Source organism: Thermobia domestica, chromosome 5, assembly GCF_964235325.1.
Source record: "Thermobia domestica chromosome 5, izTheDome1.hap1.1, whole genome shotgun sequence".
Lineage (NCBI taxonomy): Eukaryota > Metazoa > Arthropoda > Insecta > Zygentoma > Lepismatidae > Thermobia > Thermobia domestica.
Genome location: NC_137458.1, coordinates 29733684 through 29761497, shown reverse-complemented (window position 1 = coordinate 29761497; position 27814 = coordinate 29733684). Strand labels below are relative to the sequence as shown.

The following is a 27814-nucleotide window of genomic DNA, read 5'->3' as shown; positions in this document are numbered from 1 at the left end:
GAAGTCTAAGGACATGTCGCTGCTGCTTGCTTCTTTTCTCTCTAATATTCTGTTGTTTTGCAAAGTAATCATCAACACGTGACTCATCGCCGTCAGAAGATGATGTCTGGAGTTCATTAGAAGAACTCGTTTGTGATGTGTAAGAAGACTGTTGGCAGGTGGTCTTTCGTGATTTACTTTTAGTGAGTATGATTAGTTTTAAAGTCTCCTCGTAGTCAACTCTCTCTATTCTTCCTACTCGTGTTTTTGTCTGATCTTGCAGAAATGTCCACTCCTTCCTAGGTATTTTCTTTCTTAATTCACATGAGCACATGAAAAGTTCAGGAACATATATGAAAAGAGTTCGTGTAATCTTGTTTAAGTATATCCAGTTTTTCTGGAAGCTAGCAGAAACTTTCGTTTTCTTCTCAGATTTAATAAACTTCTTATATACTTTCCGTGCAAAGCAAGTAGAAACTGAACTAGACGTTCTAACGACAAAGTAGGGATGGAAGCTTTGCCCTAAACAGATTTCACACATTGAAGAACGTCTCCCGCCAACTTCTTTACAGATCGATCATACTCTTTCTCACACTTTTCCAGCTCTACCAATTGAAAACAATGCTTCGTTACAGCTAATTTTGTGGGCAACTACACACCTGAAAGTTCAGCTGAATGTCCAAGCACTGGGTGAGTCGTTCTTAATCTTGTACTTATCTTCGACATGGTTCGAGTTTCAATATTGATATAAAATACAGATCTCACACACATTACATAAAGTTTAATTTACAGTACAAAAACAAACTGTTTATACACGTACCAACTACGCACAACGAAGTAAACACTGAAACGCAATGTTAACACCGTAAAATTACCTTGAAAAGATCGTCTTCCACATTTGAACAAAGTTATCGAATACTAACGTTTCTTTTTAATACTGCTACTATCAATTGGACTAGTCCAAATTGAACTCATATTCAGGGGAGGAAGTTAAATTCTATAAAGCAGTACAAAAATTGTTAAAAGGAAAAAGAGTGTTGAAGGAAAAATCATAATGAATAATGAACACATTTATTGGCATATTAATTTAATGCTAGAACCTTATAAGAAACCACAAGTACAGTATATGATATGCAATACTTTGTTTTGCTAAAATAGGCTATTTTATGGTTCCAAATCTGCCTAAATAATCTAGAAATTATTTCTTCAACTTTATAGACTGCTAACGTTAAGAAATATAGGTAATAATTTGTTCATTTATTGTAAAAACACAAAAAAGTGATATGTACGGCGGGTTTGCATACCCTATAAAGACACAAAATCTTTTTTGGCGATTCGCCACCCAAAGATATTTGATTTCAGAAACGAAATTTTTACAGTATTTTATCAATATCAATTGGCAACTTTTCCGCAGTATTGCGTCTTCGATATATAAAAAAGTAATTTTTCGCTCCGCCCTAATGTACACACGTCAGGGATATATGAAAAGAACCATAAAGTCACCAAGTTTACATTGTGTATTCCAGGTGGCAGCACGATTCCATTATCTTTCCAATCGGGTGTGGCAGTGTGGTAATTTAGTACCTGTCAAAAATGGAGGGAAAACAAGAAAAACGACGTCGATTATCGTCTGTCGTGTCACCAAAAGGGCACGTATTGAACATTTGTAGGTGTATAAACTTGAGTTTGTGGATTTTTTTTATATATATTTCACAAGGGTGCCCACAAAGGAGGACTATGACGCAAACTGCGTCATTGAAATGTTTGGGGGGGGGGGTAAAAATCTATATAAATATGTTTGAGGGGGTGTAAAATTAATTGAAAAGATTTTTTTTTCATGGAAGAACATCTACGGATAAACAATTGAGGGGGGTGCGTCATGGATATGAGGGGGGGTGGGCACCACTGTATTTCATGTGTGTACGTTTAATAGTTTTGAAAAAATAGCCTTTTCAAAAATGAATGAATCGTTTATGCTAACCCTGTACTATTCTTATTTCACTTAGAAATTGTGAATTGGAGAAAGATTATTTAACTACCATACTACTCTTTACCATTTAGATGATTATATCCAAGAAATGTGTGAAAATGCGTTTTTAGAAATAACTTAGATAAAAAGAAAAACGTACGGACCACCGTATTGAACTTCCTCCCTCTTCTTAGCGTTGAAGACAATCAAGGCTTATAGTACTCGTTGCAAGACATCATGAAAGAAGAAGAATGAAGTGGAAGGAAACCAAGCCTTAAGTTCATTCAACGAACCTTCTGATCCTGATTTAAACATTACAGAATGGTATTACTCCGCCAGTCATCGCATGATTGGCTATCGGTCAGCGCTTTTCTCGAGAAGCACGTGCTTGTACCCTGTCAGTGTTTTACATATTCCTCGCACGCGACCATATTGTAAACTGTGGTTCGCGCGTAAAGTAGGTCAAAGCCACTTTCTACGCATGCATATTCTCTTTTATTGCATTAATTCAATTTAGTTCTTAGAAAACAGTGCTGTTTCTGTTATTTAACTGTAAGGAAATTGCATTTCTGGTAATGAGCCTTATAAGCAACAAAAACCATCGTAAAACAGCTTGCTTAACAATGAAATTTAGCGACCCTTCCATGTTTGCGAGAACTTGGCTGAGTGGTTTTAGTGCATCTATCGTATATCCCGGAACTAGCTCCGTCAGACTATAATTGGTTTCAATCCCTGTGGAATTCTTTCAATGATGTTAAGTTAGTTTGAAATGAACAATGATAAAGCACAAGTCACTTCTTTAAACAATAACAAAAAAAAAAAAAGAAAGAAAAGAAAACAGATGTTGTATACAAATGAGATTATGGTGCTGCGAAAATAATAACAGAAATTTATCCAATAGAGGGGTACATATATTCTCTAATAATATTATTTTTTAAATAGCAATATTTTTTTCTTAATTAGCTCTCAACATGAGCAATACCCTCAACAACCGTATGTTAACTAACATATACTTGATATTACTCTTATATTACTCGCATTCGATTACTATAAAAGAGGGAACTTTAAAGTGGATTACGAAATAGCACTCAAGTTTTAATTCGAGTTGAGCACCTCCCTTCCGTAGAAACCAATATTACGCAAAGTTATTATACAATAAAGACGTAAATATTATTTCATTCATTAAGCTATGGACTAATCACTTCAAAATGTATTACGAATCAGAGGGCAAGAGTTCCTTAATTAAGGTTTAGCGTCCCTCTCGTCGATAGGTATGTTACAGACTCAAAACTCAATGTAGGATACAAAGCACACGATCTCCTTCCGAGTATCGAACCGTGCTCCTCGCGCTAGAGAGAATAATAATGGAATCGTGAAGATTTTTATAAATAGTACATTGTTTAAAGAAATGGCGTTTTACATTTAAAATTTGTATAATATTGTTTCCTAATCAAATTTGAAAAGAAAATAATGTATAAACATTTATTCAAGGTAATTTTCGCAGACTACGGATAGGAGAGAAGAAAAAAATTGAACTTCTCCAGGTTTCACATGATTACGAAAATATCCACATCGACCGCTTGACTATTTCTTATTGCATTTTAATTTTTTTGTGTATAGTTCAACTCTCTGTTCCAAACTAAGATTTGTTTACAGTCCGATATGACTAAATTTGCAAATAGTAACTGAAAATTTTATTTGCTGCAATATGTATAAACGTATTTTCCGCGCAAGTCGCATTTTCTTTTACGTTACGTTAACTGATACACAATAGGTTTGATCTGTGAAATGATAGTATTCGCAATGTACGTGAATAATAATAAAGCAATAATAGAATTATAATAAATCTTTCCTAGACAATAAACTTTAATGAAGTAAATTACCTCAGCTAATGATCATATCTTCATAGGGCCTTAGCGACTCGTCTAGACTTACACGAAATAATTTAAACAAGCTAACGTATTTTTGTGTATGTGTGTGTGTCTGTGCGTGTGTGTGTACAGTCCGCAGCAAAAAAAAAAAAACTGCCACATGAGCATACAAGTTTATTGTGAAACGACGAAATCTTTTGCTCCAACATAAGTGTGCAGGGGAGGACGCCGAGGTTTCTCCTGTCATGATTCGTGCCACTTAGATGTCATGTTGATTCCCTACGCTGTTAGGCCTAGTTTCACAATAAAGTTACATGCTCATGTTCAAGGTTTTTTTTCTGTGGACTGTACAAATTTCAGAAACTGATTGGCGTAAGTGAGTAGTTAACGCACTGAATTTGCAAGCAGAAGGTATTAGCTCAAATGCAGTTAGGTCAAAACTATTCAATATGCTTTAATTTCAAATTTAATCCATACTTAGTGCGATAAGCAAGATGACCTCCTCTGGAGTAGAAAAGAGATGTCTTAATTAATGAGAATGGCTGGAAGTTGGAGTAGAACTATGAATGGAGGCAAACATTTTAAAATATATTTCGTTTCATTGTTTCAAATTTGATAGTTTCAGTTTATTTCAACCATTTTGTAACTCATGTATGATCAACACGGGCGTCAATCCACCCAGGACACCGGGATTGTGTCCCCCCTAATTTTGTAACACGGTTTTCGTCCCGCCCAATATTTCAAGTATCTTAGGTCAAGTATGACCAAAAAAGGCTTAAACATGTAGCAGTTTGCTACGTTCACAATACAATGTTAGACAAAATGAATATGAAAAGAAGTGTTACAAAAATGTATTTCCAATTGTGAGAAAAGGCCCTGTGAAGGTGAAGGTAAAATAAACTGTGAAGTAACAAACTGTTTTAGCGAGCAGGAAAGCGAGTTTAATTTAGCTTAAAAGATTCAACCAATTTTTAACTATACATTGTTGAACGTCTAGGCTTTTAGGCCTAAAACCCGTTTTCAAAACTTTGTTTTTGAGTATTCACTTCACAGTATCTTTTATCATTTTGATTTTGGCATACACTTGGTATCATTTAAGTTTAACTAAAATCGTAAGACAATTTTGAATTTCACTGTTTGAATAAACAAACAAACTGTTAACAGTATATGTCTGTTTCTACTACTACATTTTGCAAAAGCCTAAACTATCAAAGGTAAAAATAAAACACAAAAAATTAAGCTTTTGTTTGCATTTTTTAAAGTCAAAAATGCTTTAAAATGCAATCTAAGAAGATTATTTTTCTTAAATTTTCGGGGCAGGACCCGGGATCCCTCGCTTTACTGGAAGTATTCCATAAACGCCTGTTCCGCTTCGTAGTCTGGACCACTGCTACCAAGTTTATGTGCTGCTAACGCCAACGATGACCAATGTTATTTATTTCTTCTCATATGCAGTAATCATTTAAGTAACATATTATATTCTGGACGAATTATAATATCTTTGATATGTGGCACTCGGACAAAACGCTCCAAACAATAGAGATTAATCTTTAAGTGAAGATTTGTGTGCACTAATTGCACACTAAAAGCACATTTCAATGCTCCATAGGCTTTTCAACCGCTTGGAAAGTTATGTGTAGGTTAAGTTGCATCTGTCCAAGTCTTTTGTGATACCAGGAAACGTGCTCCACCCGACCTAATCAAATTAAAGCAGTCATAGATTCAAGTACTTATACGCCTGACTGTTCATAACTGTTGTACAGTATATTTTATGTTGGCAATGATAGACTTAATGACGCATGGAACGCCTTGCAATTTTCAGTTGTTAGTGTTACCCGTTGCTTATTTGGGTGTTGTAAGTGTATTTTGTATCAACTGTATGACTTGATATCCATGTGTGTTGAAAGTGAAAGAGATCACAACAAAGCCAAAACTATTTAACAAGTGTAATAATCATTAACAACAAATTCAGGGTAGAAAGTTCTTGAATAACTAAAACAAACACATAAAAAATTCAATTAATTTGTTCGAAGATGCGATTTACAAATTAATTTAAAATAGCGGAAGCTTTATCCTAGAATTTTGTTCTTGTGGGCACCCCTCATTTGTCAATCCAGTGTTTTGCTTTTTAGATATTCCCAACTTTCTTTTAGCATTGTTTAGCGCAAAGTTATGTTCAAAATTATTTCACCATTATAGTTATTAAATTAATTTTAAGCATTTGCATTCTTTAATTTTACAAATCATCTTTCATGTAACAATTTGTTAGCCTTTGTTTAAAATTTTAGTTGTACACTTTACATTTCCTGTGCTGTATAACATAATTTTTGTGGCACGGAATTCGGTAAGTGCTCTAGTTGATATTGGCTATTTTTTAAATCATAAAAACAAAGATTTGCGTACATACTAACACCAAAATCGATTTCTGGCGAAGTTACTCACAAAATCATTACAACAGAAGAAGCAAGATAAGTCGGAAGTATCAATTCGAAGTGGAAATGTGATTTATCGATAGCTTTTCCTGTACTCTGCTTATTGGACAATAGAGATATAACAAGACTAATGACTAATACGAGACAACGGGATTAAAAGCTGCTTCATACTGGGACGCTGATCGTGCAAAAAAATTAATATTGTAAATTGCATTCACTAATATGTGACATATAGGAAAATGTCAGGATTATATTATTTTAGTTTTAAAACTTGGAGATTTAGTAATATCTCCACTAATAGTAACCACTTTTGATCATTTTTTGATCATAAAATGTACATTATATATATATATATATATATATATATATATATATATATATATATATATATTACAGACATACTTTTGATTTACTTACATTATTTGCAATTACCATACATGAAATAAAGGAATCCGTGTCAGTTGCGGACGTCCCAGTTGCGGACGCTGCTCTTATCTGTTAAAATCATTCCCAGTTGCGGACGCACAGGTATTGTTTGAAATTTCCATGCCTCGATTACGTTGCAATCAGACTTATTAATCCCAATTGCGGACGCGTGCAGGAAAAGAGGTAAGATCTATTGATAAGAAGCAGCAACGTTGCCACATTTTTCATTTCATTACATTTACTACCCTGCCTCGATATTAAAAAAAATCAAATCTGTCAGTATACGAGCATCTATAATTATAAAGCTATGTATTATTAGAGATACTGCTAACCATTAGTTTATCCATTAATTACATATGAAATACATGTAAATTACATCAGAATTCCTGTATTATTTTGCAGATTTGTGCATTATTTAATTTTATTTATCACAGCAAATTTTTAGTGAGGGAAATTTTCGTAGATGCTAGCCCAAAATAACACTTCCATTTTATTCCTCCTGTCGAAAGAGAAGTTATTTAAATTTATTAGTTTTGCATGATAATTTACTTAATTACATGTTTTGAAATTACTTAATTCCTTGTTTTAGAAGTCATTAACAAAAGCTTGTAGTTTGCAGAATATTAGTTGATTAAATATTTAATCATAATCGACCGTTTATCACACCCTCATCGACGAGGAATATTTAGCGTCCGAGGAAAATTTCTTACAAAGATTCATTAAGAAGATCCATTTCTCAACGTAATTGCACGCAAACTTCTAGCCTAAAATCTTATGATGAATAATAAAAGAAGAATAATAAAATGACATTTAGTGGAAGGTTCATTTCCATGAAAAACTGAACAACACACAACGTAATAACTTCAACTATAGGCTCATTCTACATGTAAAGTAGAAAAAAACATGGAAGAAAAAAAATAGTGCCTACGGAAATGAGACGTTAAAAAATCCACTAACGAGAACCTCTGAAATATGTTTTCTTTGGAATAAAGCATAACCCAAATAGATGAACGATGCGGCTATGCAGAAACGACTATTAGTGGATTTTTTCGACAGGGGCTATTCTCCTGCAACTTGTACACAGGCCAGTGCCAATAGTTTCAACATTGACACTGCCAGTCCTAAGCATGGTTAAGTATGAAGGAAAGTTGCATAGAGGGTACGAAATCCTTATGTATGTGTGTGTGTCGGGTTCCCATCTTATTTTTGGAAATTAAATTCTCCTCACTAAAAAATTGTGAGGAGAATTTTATTTTGATATTGTAAAGAGGCTAAGGCCCCTGAAAAAGTCATGCCCCTATAAGAACTTACTAGCTACAGCCCTGAATGAATCTCTTTTCAGCAAATTGTATTCTTACAACAAAATGTCCTTGTCGTTGCTGAGGGCAGAGTAGTAAATGTAATGGAATAAAAAATGTGGCAACGTTGCTGCTTGTTATCAATAGATCTTACCTCTTTTCCCACACGCGTCCGAAATTGGGACTAACAATTCTGGTTGCTTTGTAATAGAGTCATGGAAATTCCAAGCAACACCTGTGCGTCCGCAACTGGGAAAGATTTTAACAGATAAGAGCAGCGTCCGCAACTGGGAAGAACCCGAAATAAAGAGAGTTAATGAATGGGTTCTGTTGGGTTACTTTCTTAACACCAATTGTGTTATTTTGTAGTAATTAAAAAAAGGGTAAAACGAAATTCGCTTGTGTAAAATTTTAGAAAATGTCAATCAAGGAAGCCCTATTTCTGGCACTATACATTTAACTAATACTAGAACAGACTATTAAGAAAGCATACTTCAAATGTGAAAATGAAAATAACTGAGAGAATCTTTAATATACGTACTTTCTTGTCTTTCTATTTTGCTATTTATATGCAAAATTATAAATAAAAGCTTTACATAAGGGTCATGGTAACTATTAAAAAAATGAGAAACCAGCAAGAAATTATGAAATATGCAAATAGAAGTTTAATACGTATATAAACGTTACAAATCAAAAATAACTTAAGGAAATTTTGAAACACGTGCCTTATTGTCTTTTCTTCTCTTTGCCGTCTATATGTTAAATTCTAAATAAAAGTTTTACACTAGTCATGGCAACTATTTAGAAACAAATGGGAGAGCAGCAAGAAATTATCGGTATGAAGTAAATTATGAGTAACACAAATGGAAGGTTAATACATATATAAACGTTAGATAAGGGAGTTGCATTACCGTACATACCCTTGTCAGAAGATAGCATGAGAAAATTGGATACAACAAATTGTTCCTTTCATACGTATTTTACCTCAAATTAGCACATTACAAATCATTACAAGTGCAACACAGTTCTCGTAAAGCCCAGAAACACTGTCAGTGGCGGTTCTAGGTCAAAACAGCGTAAACAATAACACTGATGAGCGAATGCAGCGTATGGAAATACAGCGTGGACAAAACCAGCGCATGAGAAAACACCGCGCATTGACAAAAACAGCGCATGCAAAGACAGCGCGGGCAAAAACAGCGCATGGACAAAAACTACGTGTGGACAAAAACAAAGCCTGCAAGTACAGCGTAGACAAAATCAGCGCATGGACAAAAACCACGCATAGACAAAAACAGCGTATGCAAGTACAGCGTGGATAAGGCAGCGCATGGACGCAAACATCGCATGCATGGCTCGAAATGCACATACTTTCTCAAAGCAAACATTAACGCAATAGTTGTGAGACTAATCTAGTAAAGCACACTAGCTCTTCCACTAAATCCGACTCTTGGCTGTATCTCGCTGACTTGCAGTATTTCAAACTTTACTATATACTTAATCTTACAGCTGATTCCTACCAGTCAGGACTACACACAGTCACACGTTATGCAAAATGGGACAAATAGAGCATCCATGATGTCAATACAAAGAAATAGGCGCACCAGAACATCACTATTACGGTGTCCACTACTGGAAGAACGGCTAGAGGGAAGAGATCAAATAAAAAGGAAAGAAATAAACGAAATCATAGATAACGAGAAGAACTATAGAATATTAAGCAAAATAACAAAGGACTAATCAGATTTAAGAAGAGAACAATATAGTACGACAAGTGATTAAAATTGTAAACAAAACTAAGAAGCATCAAAAAAGAAATTACGTTTATAATACTGAATGAATGAAAAAATGACTGTGAGTCTTTCTAGACCGGAGGACTTCTTCAGGAACGTCGGAATGTCCATGTGTTCGAGCGTCTCAGAAAGAAACTGTAGGTGTGGATACGATATATCCCCAGGTAAAACCGGATACGAGCTGAGGATATATATCGGGAGGGTGCGTAGTTCATTCCTTTCTTTCTTTCGTGTGTGTCGGGAAGTGTTTTCTGTCAATAGTAAATATATAATGCCTTTAATGAAAAACTGTCTCGGAACGGAATAACAATCTAGTATCCGCATTGCCTTATTCAAATGACATGCAGATCTTACAAGGAACGGACATGAACCTGTCATCTGGACATCCGAATGAAATCTAGTCCATTCGATAAATATAATAAAGATATGTTCATGCACAAGAATTAGGTGCCATAGACAATGAAGTAAGTCCGTGGTATCAATTAATCCTGTTAATATAAAGAATTTTGTAGACTTGCAGTAAAATAGCCATTGCCTCAATACTGTTCGTTAGAAAGTTATGGTTTATAGTTCATTCTCTTCAGCATGAAACATGCTTTCCAGAGGCGCTATGTATTAACACTCACAACGTATTTGAGCACCAAAAATGGGATAATGTCGGGAAAGGTTCCCTCCAAAAATCCCTCCCATCAACTTTGGCCTCCTCTAGAGTAGCCCTGGATAAAAACACACAATCCTATTGAAAAATACTATAGGGGTTAAGAAATGAGTGTATCAAGTTCCGTTTTGATAGACGGAGTAGATATGAAGGTTGTTTACTAATACGCTCTGTACATATAAAACCGAACCTATAACCTGATATGTAAAGAGAACATAATATAAAAAGTATAAACGCAATACTATTTATCCTGTTATAAGAATTGTACCACAATCTCTGTAGAATGAAGCGAGCGTTTCAATAGTTATCACGCACATTATTCCGTGATATGGAGAGAAAAATTGAGGATACGTCGCAAAAATATCTTCCAAAATAGTTCTCTTGGGAGGTTGTGCGTCCTCTAAAGAGTCTGGTAGGAGTCAATGTGCGAAATAAAGGACATTTTACAGGGGTAATAAAGTGCACATCCGAGAAATTTAACTTGGGGAAATTCAAAACTTATTGGAGACATCCAATTCTTCAGAGGGGATCTCCTCCTCATCCTCCTGATAAGTCCCACACTTTTAGGAGTACACAATTAAAATGTACCTTGAAAAATACTAGGAGGTATACGGATAGGAGGTATAACCTTAAAACATCGAAGAAGATAGAGTATAACACCGTAAGAACGGAATAGAGAACAAAAGGGCATGGCTGGGGATGTTGATGGATAATGTGGGTATATTCCAATACAACTGTAGTGCAGTTGCTGTTTCACTCTACAGAGAATGCGGTACAAAGCTTGATATCAGGATAAATAGTACTGCGTTTATATTTTTTTATATTCTCTTTATAGATCAGGTCATAAGTTCGGTTTCGTATTACAACCTTTTCCCTCATACCTATTCCGAGCGTATTGGAATACAACCTTTTCCCTCATATCCCTTCTATCAAAAAGAAACTTGGTACACACATTTCCTAACCTCTATAGTACAGGGTGCGGCAGCGTTCACAACATAATTTGACTTGCGTAGTGCAATGACGTACTGCATGAATGCGCGGCCAGCTCGTGCCGCATTCGTGTACTAATGAGCTGCCATTCGAGTGTGACAGTGATATTGAGCGGTGGGGTGCACAACATCGTTCCTTTGCTGTTGAAAGTTATTTCAAGAATAACGACTCTATAATTGCTACCCAGCGTCTATTTCGGCAACATTTCAACTTGGGACGTCATGGGAAAGTTCCAGATAAACGGACCATTGTGAGGTGGGTACATGCATTTCGAACAACGGGCTCTGTTTGCAATGGCAAACCGGGAAGAAGTGAAAGAACTGTACGGACACCAGAAGCCGTGGAAAATGTTCGTGCTGCAATATTGCGTAGCCTAAAAAGATCTGCTTGTCGTCATTCGCAAACTGTGCATATGTCCGATCGCTCATTCAGGAGAATATTGCACGAAGATCTCCATTTTCACCCATATAAGCTGCTGATTGTTCAGGAAATTAGGCGTCGCGATTGGGTTTCACGAGAAACATCCTGCTTAACCACGCGTGATCTTCTTCGCCAAAATCCACAAATGTTGCACACTATCCTGATGTCAGGTGAAGTTCATTCCGAGTTATGTGGTTCAATGAATAAACATAATATGCGTTATTGGAGTGATGTAAACCCGCATGAGCTGCAAATCAAGCCCTTGCACAGTTCTCGTGTCACAGCATTGTGTAAAGTTGCTTCCTTTGGGATTAATAGCCCTTACTTCTTTGAGGATGACAGCGGTGTGGCTGTGACTGTCACCAGTGAACGCTACCTAAAGATGCTGCAAAACTTCGTTCTTCTTCAATTAGGTATGGTCGATGTGGATGTGGAACAATTATGGTTTCAACAAGACGGAGCGACCTCGCATAGCCAGAATTAGCATGGATTTCTTGCGACAGACATTTCCAAGTAGAATAATTTCCCGTTTTGATGACATTTCCTGGCCGCCTCACTCACCTGATCTTTTATGTGCACTTTTTCCTTTAGGGCCATCTGAAGCAAGAAGTGTTCCGAACACATTGTGCCACCATTCCTGAATTGAAGGATCGCATCAGAACTACCGTCGGCAATGTCCCAGGGAATACGTTACGCCGAGTTATGGAAAGCTTCCAACGTCGCCTACATGAATGTGTTGTGCAGAGGGGACATCATTTGACAGGAGTGATATTCAGAAAGTAATCCACGCAATGGACAATGACTTACACATTTGTAAATGACATACCTTTAACTATTAATTGACATAAAAGGTAGTAAATAAATTACAATTACTGCTTGATGATGTGTTTTTAATATCCTACTATGAATGCTGCCGCATAATGTATGTTTCGAGATAGATTTGCATGTACACGGGGACAGTCCACAAGAGATCAAAGTTGATGTGAGGGATTTTTGAAGGGTTTTTCTTGAAATTATCCCAATTTTCCCTGCTCGCGTACGTTATGAACACAAATACATAACAACTCTGGAAAGCTTGTTCCATGCTGAAGAGAATGAACTATAAAACATGACTTTCTAATGAACAGTGTTGATGCAATAGATATTTCACTGCGAGTCTACGATTTTCTTTATAGTAAGAGATTAATGGGCCCCAGGGACTTACTACATTGTTCATGGCACCTAATTGTGCATGAGCATGCCTTTGTTATGTTTATCGAAGAGACTAAGTGTGATTCGGTTATCCGGGTGATACGTTCATGTCCCTTCCTTGTCATACTGGTCGTACAAGGCGGAAGGACAAACCTGACCAGGTTCTGCACTAAGTGCTTCGATTGGGCCCTGGACATCAAGTCGGTACTCCTGAGTCTGTCGTGATATGGGAATCCAACACTATACAGTGAATATATTTATATAAATATAAAATAGAAAGTGGAAATTTTCATAATAACAGTAAGCAGAAATGGACGTGTACAACGATAGTGAAAATGAAAGTGAGGTAAATATGTAAAAAAGTATGGAAGATAAAGTGTAAGTGTTATAAGTGAGAATAAAACTAACTTTAGGGTGTGAATTGTGCCTACATAAATGCAGCTTTTACTTCACATAAGAATGCAAATTGTAAGTGAAGTTGTGTAGTTTTAGTGAACCGCTAGTGTAATGTTGTGGGATTTTTACCCCCATTTCTCTGTATCTATATATGTAAAGAATATTATACTATAGTTAGAAGGGTATTTGGTAAATTATGGAAAAGCGCTGTTCATCCTTCACTTTTCCCGTCCTTTTTCCCACGTACAGTATGAGAGATCTGGTGCCATAGCTATTGGAAAAAAGTTATCTGATTGCAGTTCTGCATTCTGATTGGTTAATAGGTCTTCTCTACGATGTATAGGGAACAAGTGAAAGGGTCTATCACTTGTCCTCTTCTACGGTATGTAGAACATATCTCTTACAACTTGTGTAAAAATAAAAAGTTTATTTTTATTAATGTTGTTATCACACGTTATTCTGTACTTGAGTATTTAATGTAGAATATTTAGTCATTCAATATACTGAAGAATTTTGTTAGCTAAATGGGAGTGAGACAGTAAAAAAATAGTATTTTTGTAATATTACCTTATGTTGTTGCTCGGAATTATAACTGAAGGTATATTGAGACGGATTTTAAGTTAAAGCATGTGGTTTATCATGATGTTATGGAATAAGCAAGTGTATGTATGAAATCGATAATCGAAGATAACTCTAGATTCATATATGTTTTATTCTACGTGCCAGTTATTGAAGTTTATTCTTGTTATATTTTGAGTCTTTTTCTGATTTTTTGTTTTGTTAATAAAATTTAATGTTAACTTTATTCCATGGTGTTGTTTGTCAAGTAAAATATTCACTCAACCCTGCAACCAATGAAGGGTAAATATTCAAATGTGCTTAATAATTATCTCTTTTCTAGCTATATTCTCATTTTTACGTGCGCTAAGCGACGTTGTAAAATCCAAACCTGTTGGGGATGCCTTTCTGAGAAAGAACAACTTGCTTGTTTTTTCTTTGTTATTCTTTTTAAAATTTAGTCTTCGTGAAAGTAAAACTTTCTGAGAGGGGGCTGGTAATGGCGACTTTGTCCATCCCAACAACGGAACAGAAAAGGACAAGTCTTATTTTTGTAACAAAATTACAAGATTGATATAAAAAGGCAGGGGGATCGTACAGGAAATTTGGCACATGCTAGGCAGTATCGTTACCTGTTTAATAGCCATAATGGCAGTAGGCGGTGACTCTTCGTTATTTATGGAAGAGGATTTAGTACATAGTGAAGATTATAACAATATGTACAATATCTTTTCAATTAATTCTGTCGATCAGAGAAAGGCAATTGAATCTGTCAGAAAGTGAAGTAAAGAGTTTGCTTTATATGCTCTTTCGAAAAGAACTTATCTGTCTGCTTCTAATGGAAGGGGCAATGACCTCGCACCTGGTAGTAGTGGTGTGAGAGGAATAACAGGTGTTCCTTCAGCTGGGTTAGAGCTGATAACAATTAGGAAGGTCTGTTACGTAGTTCTACACCGTCTTTAAATAGTTGTTTTGATAAACTTGAAGTAAATTCTGCTATGCTTGTTTTACGTTCTTTGATTTTTTCCCTTTATGTGATGGAACTCTGTACTCTTTTATTACTTTATTAAACAAATAGATCAGTTTTCAAGAACGAGTGATATTCCATTTCTTGCGTTGTTGCATACTTTGAAAGGAAATGTTTCAGGTGTATTAAGTGATGTTTTGAATGAGTTACCGATATTTTATACTGGAATAGTACATATAATTTTGAAAATTATTCTTTCAAATTGAATTTGTTTTGTTTTGTGATCTTTCGTTGTCTGTGGTTTCACCTCTTTCCTCACCCCTTCCCTTCCCTTTCCCATTCCAGTGTTCTTATAAGAAAATAAATGAATGATGAAAAATATAAGGAAAAAGAAGTATTGCTATGACGAAAGCCCTATTTCGGTCTAAACTTTCAGGTGCGAAACTGAAAGGTCACGATCTGTACGACATAAAAGTCACGTGTTACAAACTTAAAATAGACTATACGAGCTGTATCAACGCGGCATTAACGCAGCGTTAGCAACGCGCAAAACAGAATGTTTTCTTGTTGGACTATACGAACGCTAAAAACGCCGCGTGGGCGTTGAATGTTTAAAATATAATTAACTTTCCTTTCTCAGTAGTAGATTTTATAATACAAAAATGTGGTTGTTTATGGATTAAATAAACATTACTAATAACAAGTTGCACTGGAAATTCCCATCCGAGAGCAAACAACACAACAAATAATTGATATTTAATGTGTAAAATATCAGCCATAACCGTTCAATGGATTTCTAATCTACATATAATGGGACAAATATATCTCTTGTATGCGCCCGGTTGTCAAGCGGACGATTACCAACACACAGATCCCATCGTTGCCCTAATAACAATTGATATGGTCAGTGGTCTCAGGTTTCCATGGACACAGACCCACGGTTATCAAAAAACTATACCCAAAAGGTCTCTATTTTCATGGAAAATCAGTGCAAGGTGGTGCCCTGTTGGCAAATGGGACAAATTATCCAAGTGCTCTAATTTTGTCAAACATCGTTTGTTTGGTTAAATATTTAGTGAGGTACTGTTACAAAGATAAAATAGGATGTTCATTTTTAAAACTGAAGTCTGAAACTAGTCAAAATATATGGAAACCAACTACGCACATCCATCTGAGTGTAAAATAACTTGTTTATGAAGTAATATGTTTATTTTTCTAAACAGCCATAAGTGGCCAGGAAAAAACAAGTCAGATACATCGACCCGTGACGAAGTTAGTTTGTTTGGTTAAAATATTCTAAGAAAATGCCCAGATAAACAGGAAGTTATTTTTTAAGTTATCAACGGAAGATTCCACTACCAAACCCAATCAAGTATATTGACCCAGTATATTGACCTGTGTCGAACTTCTTTTGAAAATAATTTAAGAAGCACCTAAGATCAAGTTACTAATCAAGAACACCCTGTTTTTGTTCATTCTTTTGTTTTGTCCGCACCGCATCTTTCCATACGCTGTTTTCTCTGGGCGCGGTTTTTGTTGAAGCGCTGTTTCTGTCCACGCTGTATTTGCATGCGCTGCTTTTGTCTATGCTTTGTTTTTTGTCCAAGCTGTATTTGCATGAACTGTTTTTGTGCATGCGTGTTTTTGTTCATGCGCTGTTTTTTTATCATGCTGTATTTGCATGTGCTGCTTTTGTCCTTGTGCTCTTTTGGCCGGATACCATCTAGAAACTTTTGAAATAGTATCAAAAGAATTACTAGATGGCAGAATCATGACGCCACAGCAACGCCACATGGCCGAACTGCGAACGCACCGTACTACTATCGCGACTTCCTGGAAGAACATCTACGTGAAGCTATTCAGGAGAAATACCCTGAATGTCTACACGATGCAATCATCCTTGATGATAACGCTACAGCACATACGGCAACGTGTATGTAGAATCTTCTCGCGCGATGGGTATGGAAAGTATTCGAGCAACCACCATATTCGTCAGATTTATTACCTTGCGATTTCGACCTGATACCAAAACTGAAGGAACCGTTGCGTGTAGCACACTTTGAGTTGCCTCACCAGTGAGCCGTGAATTCAGAAGGTTCACTCATAGTAAGACCACAGAATGGGACTTTCGTTTCTAGAGGTATATGATACTTTTCACATCGTTGGCAATGTGTGTAGAAGATTCTTTTGAAGGCTACTCAAAGATGCCACTAATATGTTTCTGGTCTTTATGCTTAATTATAAACTTACTTGTAATGGTTTGTAACGTTGCAATTTGAAGTAAAACGCGTATAAATGGAACGATTCGTTCTACTTATTTTCTTACGTGCTATATCCTAATGGGGACATGTATTTTCATCCAACTCCGTGCATGAAACGTTTACATATGTACAAACCTTCCATTTGCACATATAAATATCTCTTGCTTTGTTTCCATTTTCGTGTAAAAATGAAAAGAAAAGTAGTTGTCATGACTTTTGTAGTAATCTTTGTAAGTAACGGTTTTATATGTTACATGCATACCAGAATCCAGACGAAAATATGTAACATTCCCTAAATATATCGCATATTTCATGGTCAAAGAATGTGTTGGGACTTTCGTTTCTAGAGGTAAATTAAAGAGAGTTTATAGAAACTTCTAAGAAATGCATATTTCAAAATTTTAGTTCTCTTTCGTGAGCCACCATTCACATTAAGGATCTTCACTACAGCGAAATTAAACTACCGCTAATTTTAGAGTTTTTCTGCAATATCTTCAAAACAAATAAACATATTGGAAAAGCAGAAACGTAATGAATTAGACAATACGATTTTGTATGTGATACCGTTATCACAATTCATCTATGTTTTTCGTATACCGCTATTTACAGAACCCGCAAAAAATGCTAAATCTAAATTCAGTTCCAAAACGAAAACAGATAGGTGAGTTGTGATGCAAAATCGTATTGTCTAGTTCACTATATTTCTGCTTTTCCAATATTTTTTATTTGTTTTGAAGATATTGCAGAAAAACTCTAAAATTAGCGGTAGTTTAATTTTGCTGTGGTGAAGATCCGAAAACTCTAACCTACGTATATCGTACTAATTTGTAATAAAAATACATTACTTACTCCTGCTTGTGCGATATTGAAGAAATTTGCATTGCATTTCTTTATAAGATGCATTATTTCCAAATCGATTTCTATTGGTTTAGCTGTCGATGGATAGCAATCTTTTGCACACGTAGTTTTGGGATCTGCTAGAGGAACTAGTTGAATCTTTCCATCTGAGGGTACTTTTGGTGAATTAACTCTTGAAGGTGTTTTATCTTTTGATCTTGAGGATGTAGTTAATATCTTAGGTGTCCAAATTGGTTTTTCACTTGAACTTGAGGATATGATTAATGTCTTACGTGTCCAAATTGGTTTAGCTTTTGACCTTGAGGATGTGGTTTCAATTTCTGTAGATTTTCCTGTAAAATGAACATATAGATGACAACTAAGTATAGCATTTCGATAATAATAATAATAATAATAATAATAATAATAATAATAATAATAATAATAATAATAATAATAATAATAATAATAGATATACAATTAAATGCAACCTATAATGTTAGTAACTGAACAACATTCATAAGTTTCATTGAAAACTACCATGCAAGGTCTTCTTTTCAATCTATTCTGACCTATAATGACACTGCCATAACCAAAAATAGGTTCTAAATTACTATCAATTTTTATTGTGTAATATTTTTTAGTTGTGTATATTTAAACAAGCATTACCATAAACACACACACACAAAAAAAAAAAAAACACGAAAAATGAACTTTAAAAGCCCATAGGTCCAAAACTATTGAACCTACCGTAGTCGGGTCAATACTTCACTTAGGAACTAGTATGTACGCTTTTCAAAAGTATATGTTTCAGAAGCCTAAGGTACCCACGAAGCAATTTTTATGGAGGGCATATAATTTGAAGTACTCTCCAACTACCTCTATGAAAATTGTTGCGGAACTGCAACAGTATTTTGAAACTTGGATATTTGGATAGGGCACATACTAGTTCCTAAGTGAAGTCTTGACCCGACTACGGTAGGTCCACAAGTTTTGGATCTATGGTCTTTTAAAGTTCAGTTTTTCATGCTTGCTGCAGCCTATAAGTCCGAAAGGAAGCATTTGTGCACTCAGGATGGTCTATATTTTTTGTCTTATCTTGGTGTCAGGAATCATCTCCCAATTGTTGTCGGTGTTGTTTTGAAACACCCTGTATAATTAGTTTAGCAGAATAACAATAAGCAGCCATATTTTGTAACGCTTAGGGATGGGATGAATTCAGGTCGAGTTTCGAGTCGAGCTTTAAAATGAACTTTAAAAGTCCATAGATCCAAAACTATTGAACCTACCGTAGTCGGGTCAAGAATTCACTTAGGAACTAGTATGTACGCTCTTTAAAAGTAGACGTTTAGAAGCCTAAAGTACTCACGAAGCAATTTTTATGGAGGGCATATAATTTGAAGTACTCTCCAACTACCTCTATGAAAATTGTTGCGGAACTGCAACAGTATTTTGAAACTTGGATATTTGGATAGGGCACATACTAGTTCCTAAGTGAAGTCTTGACCCGACTACGGTAGGTCCACAAGTTTTGGACCTATGGACTTTTAAAGTTCAGTTTTTCATGCTTGCTGCAGCCTATAAGTCCGAAAGGAAGCATTTGTGCACTCAGGATGGTCTATACTTTTTGTCTTATCTTGTTGTCAATAATCACCTCCCAAACGTTGTCGGTGTTTTTAAACACCCTATATATATATATATATATATATATATATATATATATATGTGTGTGTGTGTGTGTGTGTGTTGAACGAAAGATACAGTTGGTAGAACCTTGAAGGGTAATCCATTTTGTAGAAATCGGAATAATAATACTAAAAAAAAGTTTGTGAATGATTCTTTCAATAAACGTTTTTCGAAATGCCGATTTGACAACCTATCTACACATCTGATAACGAATAATCCTTCTGGCTTCGTTTAATAATGATATAGGTTTTAGGTTCAAATATATTCAGAGTAAAAGATAAAGAGTGAAGTCTTTTAGGCTGAGAATTAATACTTTAGTTACAACTTAAATTTCTCTATATTAGATTATAGGATCTTTAGATTAGTAGCAATTGAGAGCTTAACATAGTTCTCGTGTAGATAATAAATTGCTCACTTTCACCAATTATATATGCAGAGGGTAAGGAGACAAGTTCCTCTTAGTTGCCCCATACTTCCTCTTAACAAGCTTCGCTTTAATTTTTTGGGGACCTGCGTTGATATGGAAATCAATAGTCTTTTCCCACTCTGATTCCGTATTCCTTCGTATTAAAGACTGCTCCTTTGACCTAGGGAACACTCTGATCTAAACGGCGTGACAAACATCTTGGCATGTGAAGGTGGCACTCCAAGTTCCCTTTAAAAGTTAGCAAATGAGAGGCCTGCGGTATTGCCACGTTTATTGTGTACTCATTCACTTCAGTCTATTCCCTGCCACCTGATCGCGCTGTAGTTCTCTGCTTAGCCAATTCATATTCGCACTCCTTTACCACTTGGTAACGTCGCGTCAGAGCTTGCGTTTTATTCGTTTAGCTGAAATGCCAAGATGTTTGTCATAGGCTTTAACTCTGTTTGGAATGTTTGAGCGCAGAGAGTTCCATCATCGGGAAACTAACTAGAACACAGAATAGGTTAGGTTATTAGGATAGGTAGGTAGCCTTCTCTCCTGGGCTAGTTTATCAAAAACTTTGCATTTAAGGCTAAAGTGTCATGGGAAAAATAATAACACTCTCAAATTCCCTTCATAGAAGCTGCAGTGTGAAAACTCTTCCTATGGAGATGGCTTATATAGAAACCGAACCCAATCGCAACTGGATTCAAAACTCTTCGTTCTTTAAGCACAAATTCAGTATGGGTACAGCCCGAGTTCTCTCAGTTCCTGGCCGACTCTATAAGGAGATCTATAAGTCTTTACTAAAGAAGTAGGTACATCCATTTGCCTTCATAACAGACGTATGATCTATGTTTCTAAAATGTTCCTCTATTTCCTACCACCTATCCAGAGAAATTGCCTATCCTACGGCTAGAGCTCTCTCTCTTCTAGCGGAGAATGGACATGTTTCAGACTTGAATATATAGTAAGAAATATTCCATGAGAAATTATATTGGATATCTCTTGCAACTGACCTCTCTAAGGTCATTGTTACAACAAACTGGCCTTTCTTACTTCCCTAACGAGGCGACCAACTCCTCGTTTCTTTATATTTCCTCCAACTTTGACGCTTAATATTCTGATTATTAATTCTGACCGATTTTCCTGTCGATCTCCTCGACTATGCCAGTCGATATTCACGGACACCATCAACCTCCCATCGAGTGAATAGATTTTGGATAAATGCTAATAAATAGAAAACAATTGCGAAGGATGTTCTAGGAAAACAAAATATGAAGAAAAGGATGTCCGAGTGGCAGTGCACCTATAAGTAGCTGAATAGTAGCAGTTCATCGCTTAGCAAGAACTATTCTGAAGTATTTCTTAGAAGATCATCAAGATGGAACAAACCTCTGAATAAGTGAGGATATTAGGAACCATTTTCTTGTGAGAGTGGGACTGGGAAGATGTAGGGTGCTTAATATTTTAAAATAGTTATGTAATGTATTGACACTTTATAATCTTGTTAAAATATAATATCTAGCTGTTACAAATTCCGGGACATAAGCGAACTGAAAGTAAGAATCAGTAGTACTTGTGGGAAAAAGTTAACTCATTTTCTTACCTTCTAAGCTATTCAATGAAACGTTGTAACATTTTAATAACTTTGTTTCCTTTAATCTTACTTTATCGTTTAGCATTATTATCGGAACTTACACTTGAAGATCCAATTTTTGAGTTTAGTTTCTATTAATTATTTATTATAGATTCTAACTTTTGAAAAAAAAAAGCATTGATACTAGTATTATCAAAATAAGTTTCTATTTTATTTCTAAATAACCTTTTTCTTATTTCATAATATTTTCCAGTGATTAGATATAATTATTAATAAACTTGTCTTTCAAAGTCGTAAATTTTCCTTCTAAAAATATCGTTTTTAGACAATTAACATGAAACATATATATATATATATATATATATATATATATATATATATATATATATATATATATATATATATATCATTCGTTGCAACATGAGCTACTGCTACTGTTTTCTTCCTGCAATTGTACTTTGGAGATACATACATAGGTTGGCATACATAGGCATACATACATACAGTACATACATAGGCATACATACGTATATAGATAGGCATACATACATACATACATAGGGATACATAACCGTACTCTAGTGGTTAGAGGATCGGACTCACGTACGCGTGGTCTTGGGGTCCATTCCCAACAGGTACTCCCTAATTTTTGGTGCCCACCCACCGCCATGACGCAAACTCTTGAGTCATGTGAATAAAGTACGTGACGGCCACTAGGTAGTTGGAGGAGTTCAAACCCACATAAGCCGTGATGCCAGCGGTTAGTTAAATACAGTTTATGTCCGGGAAGTATCGAAATTGGTTTGTTCCAAAGTCGGAATGCGTGCGCAGACCAGTCGCGTTGGCGGGACGTGATCGTGGAGATGGCAGGCAGGGAAGCAAGCAATGATGCCACTTTAGCCTATTTTTGGCTAAATCTAGCCTATTTGGAGAGGCATTTAGCCATACAAATTTACGAAATGATTATAGCCTTAAATGTAGTTTATTTTACAAAACTCTTTTGTCACTTTTGTTTTTTACTAGCATTTAAATTAACTTTTTCTTTGAAAATAAAGTGTAAATTGTAAGTGTAAGTGTGTAAGTGTAAGAAAATACCCTATTTGTCATTATATATTATCGTATTAATTTATTTTTCTAGATAGATGGTGTTCTACTACGCAACAAACACTTGTTTTTCATAATGTCGCTCCCGTAATGGCCTCGTTTGTTTTTTTTAATTATTTTAATTTTCATATTTCATTGCAAGAAAGAAAGTTTTCTAATACAAAAATTAGTAAACAGTTCGGTTCTTCAAGCCACAGAGATTGTTTTTGTTTATTAAAGAAAACAAATGGGATATCTAATTAGCTTGAAAACTGGGAGCGCAGTGGCTCAGTGATACAGCGTTCAACTCCGGTGCTTGGGGTCCCATTGCGTTTAAGTTTCTTAATTTGGGCACATGATGGACTCGTAATATTTCCTTTCATCTTTTGAGCATTTCGATATGTTGCGGGGTTGTTAGACATGTTGCATTTCTGGTAGACGTAGTGCGTGTAGCCTCTTGACCGGTAGGAACAGGCGATATCTCGAAAGGACGTAGTTTGATCCCTACTTTTATCACCACCATGCACTTCTGCTGCAGCAATTCGTTCACTTCGTGAAGCAGTTCCTTGTGTTCCTTCAGATTGTTCGCAAGTACTGGCTGAAGGTTCTGCCGAAGTGTCGCCTGGGATGGTATCCACACCTGGAACGCACTAATTGGTATACCATCAGGGTTTAATGGATAAATGCCACATGTGCGGAAACTGTTGAAGTTACAGTAGTAGCTTTGCCCCACGCTGCAGCAGAAAGAGATCCAAAAACAAATGTACTTATCTCCCTTCCTCTATTCTGCCAAATGAAAGCTAAACACGGTTCATTCCAATAGTGCTTTAATGACCGATATATTGCTCTGTCAAGGGGTTGTAGCCAGTGTGTAGTATGGCTTGGAAGGCACAATAGAGCTATTTGATTATCTTCACAGAATTGAATGGCTTCAATATTATTGTAGTGTGTTGTGTGATCATCTAATAACAGCAGAACTCTTCCTTGAGGCTTGTGGTGCTGAAAATGCTGTAACCAGAGTATAAATGTTTCCTCTGTCATGTATCCTGAATCAGTCATAGCAACTGCGGAGCCTGGTTGTAGTCCATCCTGAAATTCTTCTCTAATGGGAACACCCTTAAAAATGATAAAGGGCGGAACGTAAACTCTTGAAGCACTCATATATCCCATTACAGTAACTGTTTCCCCCCTTTTCCCCTGTAGTTGATGCATGCTCCGATTTTTTACCTTTAGCCGCACACACTTTTCCCGGTTTAAATATAATTTGTGAACCCATCTCGATACAGTTGAAAATATGTGATGAAGGCAAACGATTACCTCCAGGTTCTTCCATTTAAAAAAATATCACATTCAGCTTTATTCAAAGAATCTGGACCTGCGTAAGAGAGGGATTGAGCCTTTCGAACACTAACAACATTGTTCCGTTGCAACAACCCATGCAACCAATCATATCCTGCAGTCTCAGTGCGCGAACTAAATGGGTGTTTCAGTCCATTCTTCTTTGCATATTGATATTTTTATTTTTCGAGTGTCACCCATAGTTAGTTTAAAACCCTTTGATTCCAACTACAATAAATGTCTTAGTAAGTCCTTCTTCGCTGACCCAAGTACTATGGGTCGTCCTAATTTTGGTCTATACATAACGTCTCTGTTTAGATGGTGCTGAAAAGTTTTTCGCAGTACTCCATATCTTTTACTGACTCCATAAATGGCCCTGCCTTCTCTAATAGCGATCTGCGGAATTGGGCACACCTCGTTCGACTATGGAAAAGCACATGAAACAAGACTTAGGCCTGCACCCATATCGACCTATCCCCGTGCAAGAATTATTGGATGCAGACATGGATCGGAGAGTGAAGGCATGTGCGACAATCCTTCAGAGATTCAATACAATGCTAAAACGCGGCAAAGTGATCATTACAAATAAGTGTACAATTTGCAGGAGTTCTCCCCATGCAATATGGTCTTTTGGCCCAAGGACATTCCGAACTTTTATGAAGAGTTGAAACAGAATCCTCCACATGTGACAATTTGGGCAAGCGTGAAGAGCAGACGCATGCTTGGGCCGTTTTTTTCGACGGTGTTGTGAATCACCAGCGATACCTGGACATGTTGCAGAACTGGTTTAGTCCTGTCTTGGATGAGCACGGAATCAAAGAGACATGTTGGTTTCAGCATGATGGGGCACCTGCTTATTATGCCCTCACCGTACGCGAATATCTTACGGAAGTCTTTCCTGGGTGTTGGATTGGTCGTGGTAGTCCGGATCTGCCCGCACCACTTGCCTGGCCACCATGAAGCCCAGATCTCACCTCCTGTGATAATGCGCTCTGGAGTTCACAAAAAGTTATCTGACGCGCCTGCTTCTTATGGGCGCACTCCCTTGCAGCCTCTCGGATTCCCCTGCTGTGCTCCTGCCCAGACTCGGTCAGATAGATTTTTTTTTAGTGGTCACCTAACACAAACTGATTCACGTTTAATGCACTATAGTTCTTATGCCATACATGCACACACTGTATTTATGCTCAGCCATCGTGAAGTCAATCTACACCTATCAATGGAGCTCCTTTAAGAACACTTTCTAAGGCAGTAAGAGTACATGTGATGCTAAAAGAAATTTATTTTTCATGAATATAAGTGTTCTCCATTGAATGGTTAGCACGTAGGAAAGAAGTATTTCTGTATGCGTTCTTTTTACCTTTTCATGTCATAGGGACACACCTTTTATAGAGGACTTCACCCTCAAACGCCCGTGAAACACTAACAAGGAAAGATGATATCATTCATGAATTAGTAGTAGTAGATTTGTAGCTATATCCTCCATCGCAGTGAAAAGGTAAGGATTGATTATTTTAGTAATTTCTGAGTAGTTCGTAGTTGGCAACACTTAACAGTTTGAAGTTATTAATTTCGCGGAGTACTATTATTAGATGCATACGGATGTACGAAAGAGCGAAGGAAGCATGAAAACAAGAAATATTTGCTATTAAGAGTGAATAGTGAAAGCCTGAAATGAAACAGGAGTAACGGTAGGTAAGGTATATTAATGTAAGAACAGGTAAGTAGCAATGTAACATTGAAAATAGATTCATGTAAGTCTTATCCGGGGCTGCAATCTGCAGCAGTTTGGTCCAATGTTCTACTGGAAATCGAACCCAGGACCACGTATACATAAGGCATGCGCTAGCCCCTGGACCACCAGGCAGGACGTTTCGTACCGAGGACTACATAATCATAATGTAAACGATAACTATGTTATTTCTACTATATTAATTTAATAAAAATTATGGCATCTATGCGAATTTCTTAGGTATTAATATATATTTGTGAGTTATAATATTTTACTTGGGTTAAGTTTAGAGTTACCCCTCCGCTTTTTATGAAAATCAGGAAAATTTACAGGAGAAATGAGGTAAGAAATAATAATTTGAAGTTTTTATTTGATGTTTAGGAATGTAACTTCGACAGGAGAGTTATTGTTTAATACGAGAAAAGATACCGGTATGTGGAAGTTAGTACTATTTGCCGGATGAGGAAGCATTGCGGAAGGTTTCAGCAGCATAATAGTTGTAAAATATAGCGAATATGGCGAACAGGTGTAAGGGATGCCAAACATAATGAAGAAAACCTTTTAAATTTTCGTGAAGCACAAGGAGTACTGAAGTTAAGTGAAATGTTACAATTTTTAATACTTTAAGCACTGCTTTTTGTATGTTGCAAAGTCCATGGTCACCTTCAGACTTGAGGGGCAACTCTAAACTTAAGCCTTTTACTTTTTGGGTTAACTTCAGAATGCCCGTTTCAGCTGGTATACTCACTCAGAAACGAAAACTTATACACTATTAATTTTATGAAAATGAATCAAAACTTCCCTAACCTTAAGCTAACCCGTTCCTACCCTACTTATCCCCATCTTTCTTATGCTACATTCTCTACTGTACTCTTTTACAACGGTCCTACTTATCGATGTGCAGCTGGAGCGTGTATTGTACATTTTTGCTAAAAAAAAAAAAAAAAAAATATTGGCTCCAAAGTTCGTAAGTTGCACTGAAAATCTATACAGCTAGTTGACTATATTATCTAGCTTTCAATTTTGATGTTACATTTTGTTGTGTTGGTTCCGCTGAAGTAAACCGTCAAATTTATTAATGTAGTCAACTTCTCGATGTTAATTTGTAAAACAACTTACTGATGAAATTAAATTGAGGTTCAAACTAATGTGCGGAAATAGGATATACAACAGATGCGAATATTGAAACGAATGCCTAGTAACAAGTTCAATTGCAAATCACAAACGTTAGGCTTATACATATAATCAAAAATTTTACTTTCTTTATACATTGCAACGGATAAATAAATAATAACTCACCTAAAGCTCCTAGTAGGCATATAAATAGAAGTATTTGAATTTCTGCAATCATATTTGTTTTCTACTTTTGCTTTTATAATATATTGGAACGAAATACGTTGGAATAAAACAATTTCGAGTAATTGCAATTGTTATTTATCAAAGATTATTAGGTATAGAAGAGTTTATATTTCTCACATAGACATAGTAATTTCGTAGTGACAAGTTGCCATATTGGTAATATAACTTCCCGTACTATCTCAGTTATGGGGCGTTTACACTTGGTCGATTTAGTCGCACGGCTAAATCGACTCGTTGCATTTGTGACTAAATCGAAGCAACTAGGCCGAATCAGATCGATGGATGTGTTCAATTGTTTCAACCGAAATTGAATGCTGCTTATCAACTCGCTCTCCTCTGGTCGAATGAAATCGACTGGCAATTTTATATATGTCCAAGCAAAAAGTAATTGGTGCAATTTGCGGTGTTATAGCAGAAGAATTAAGGGACGAAATTAAATATCGGTGACAAGAAGAAAAGAAAATGGTGTTGGATAAGGGAATTTATATTAAGAAAACAATATATAGAAGCATAGTATAGGCTACGTGTACTTTGATGAAAGAATTTTCAGTAGAGAATCTTTGT

General features: G+C 36.1%; 1 protein-coding gene across 1 annotated transcript in view; it reads right to left on the bottom strand.

Annotated features, from left to right (window-relative positions):
* The window catches only part of LOC145684615 (uncharacterized), a 63440-nt gene extending 36006 nt beyond the window's left edge, over nucleotides 1-27434 (bottom strand). Inside the window, exons 1-2 of the mRNA XM_081757003.1 lie at nucleotides 27191-27434; nucleotides 18059-18399 (exon numbers count right to left, since the gene is read on the bottom strand). Of these exons, the coding sequence (XP_081613129.1) occupies nucleotides 18059-18399; nucleotides 27191-27242 (393 nt within the window). The 5' untranslated portion in view covers nucleotides 27243-27434. The remainder of the gene's footprint in view (nucleotides 1-18058; nucleotides 18400-27190) is intronic.
* Between the last annotated feature and the right edge of the window lie 380 nt (nucleotides 27435-27814).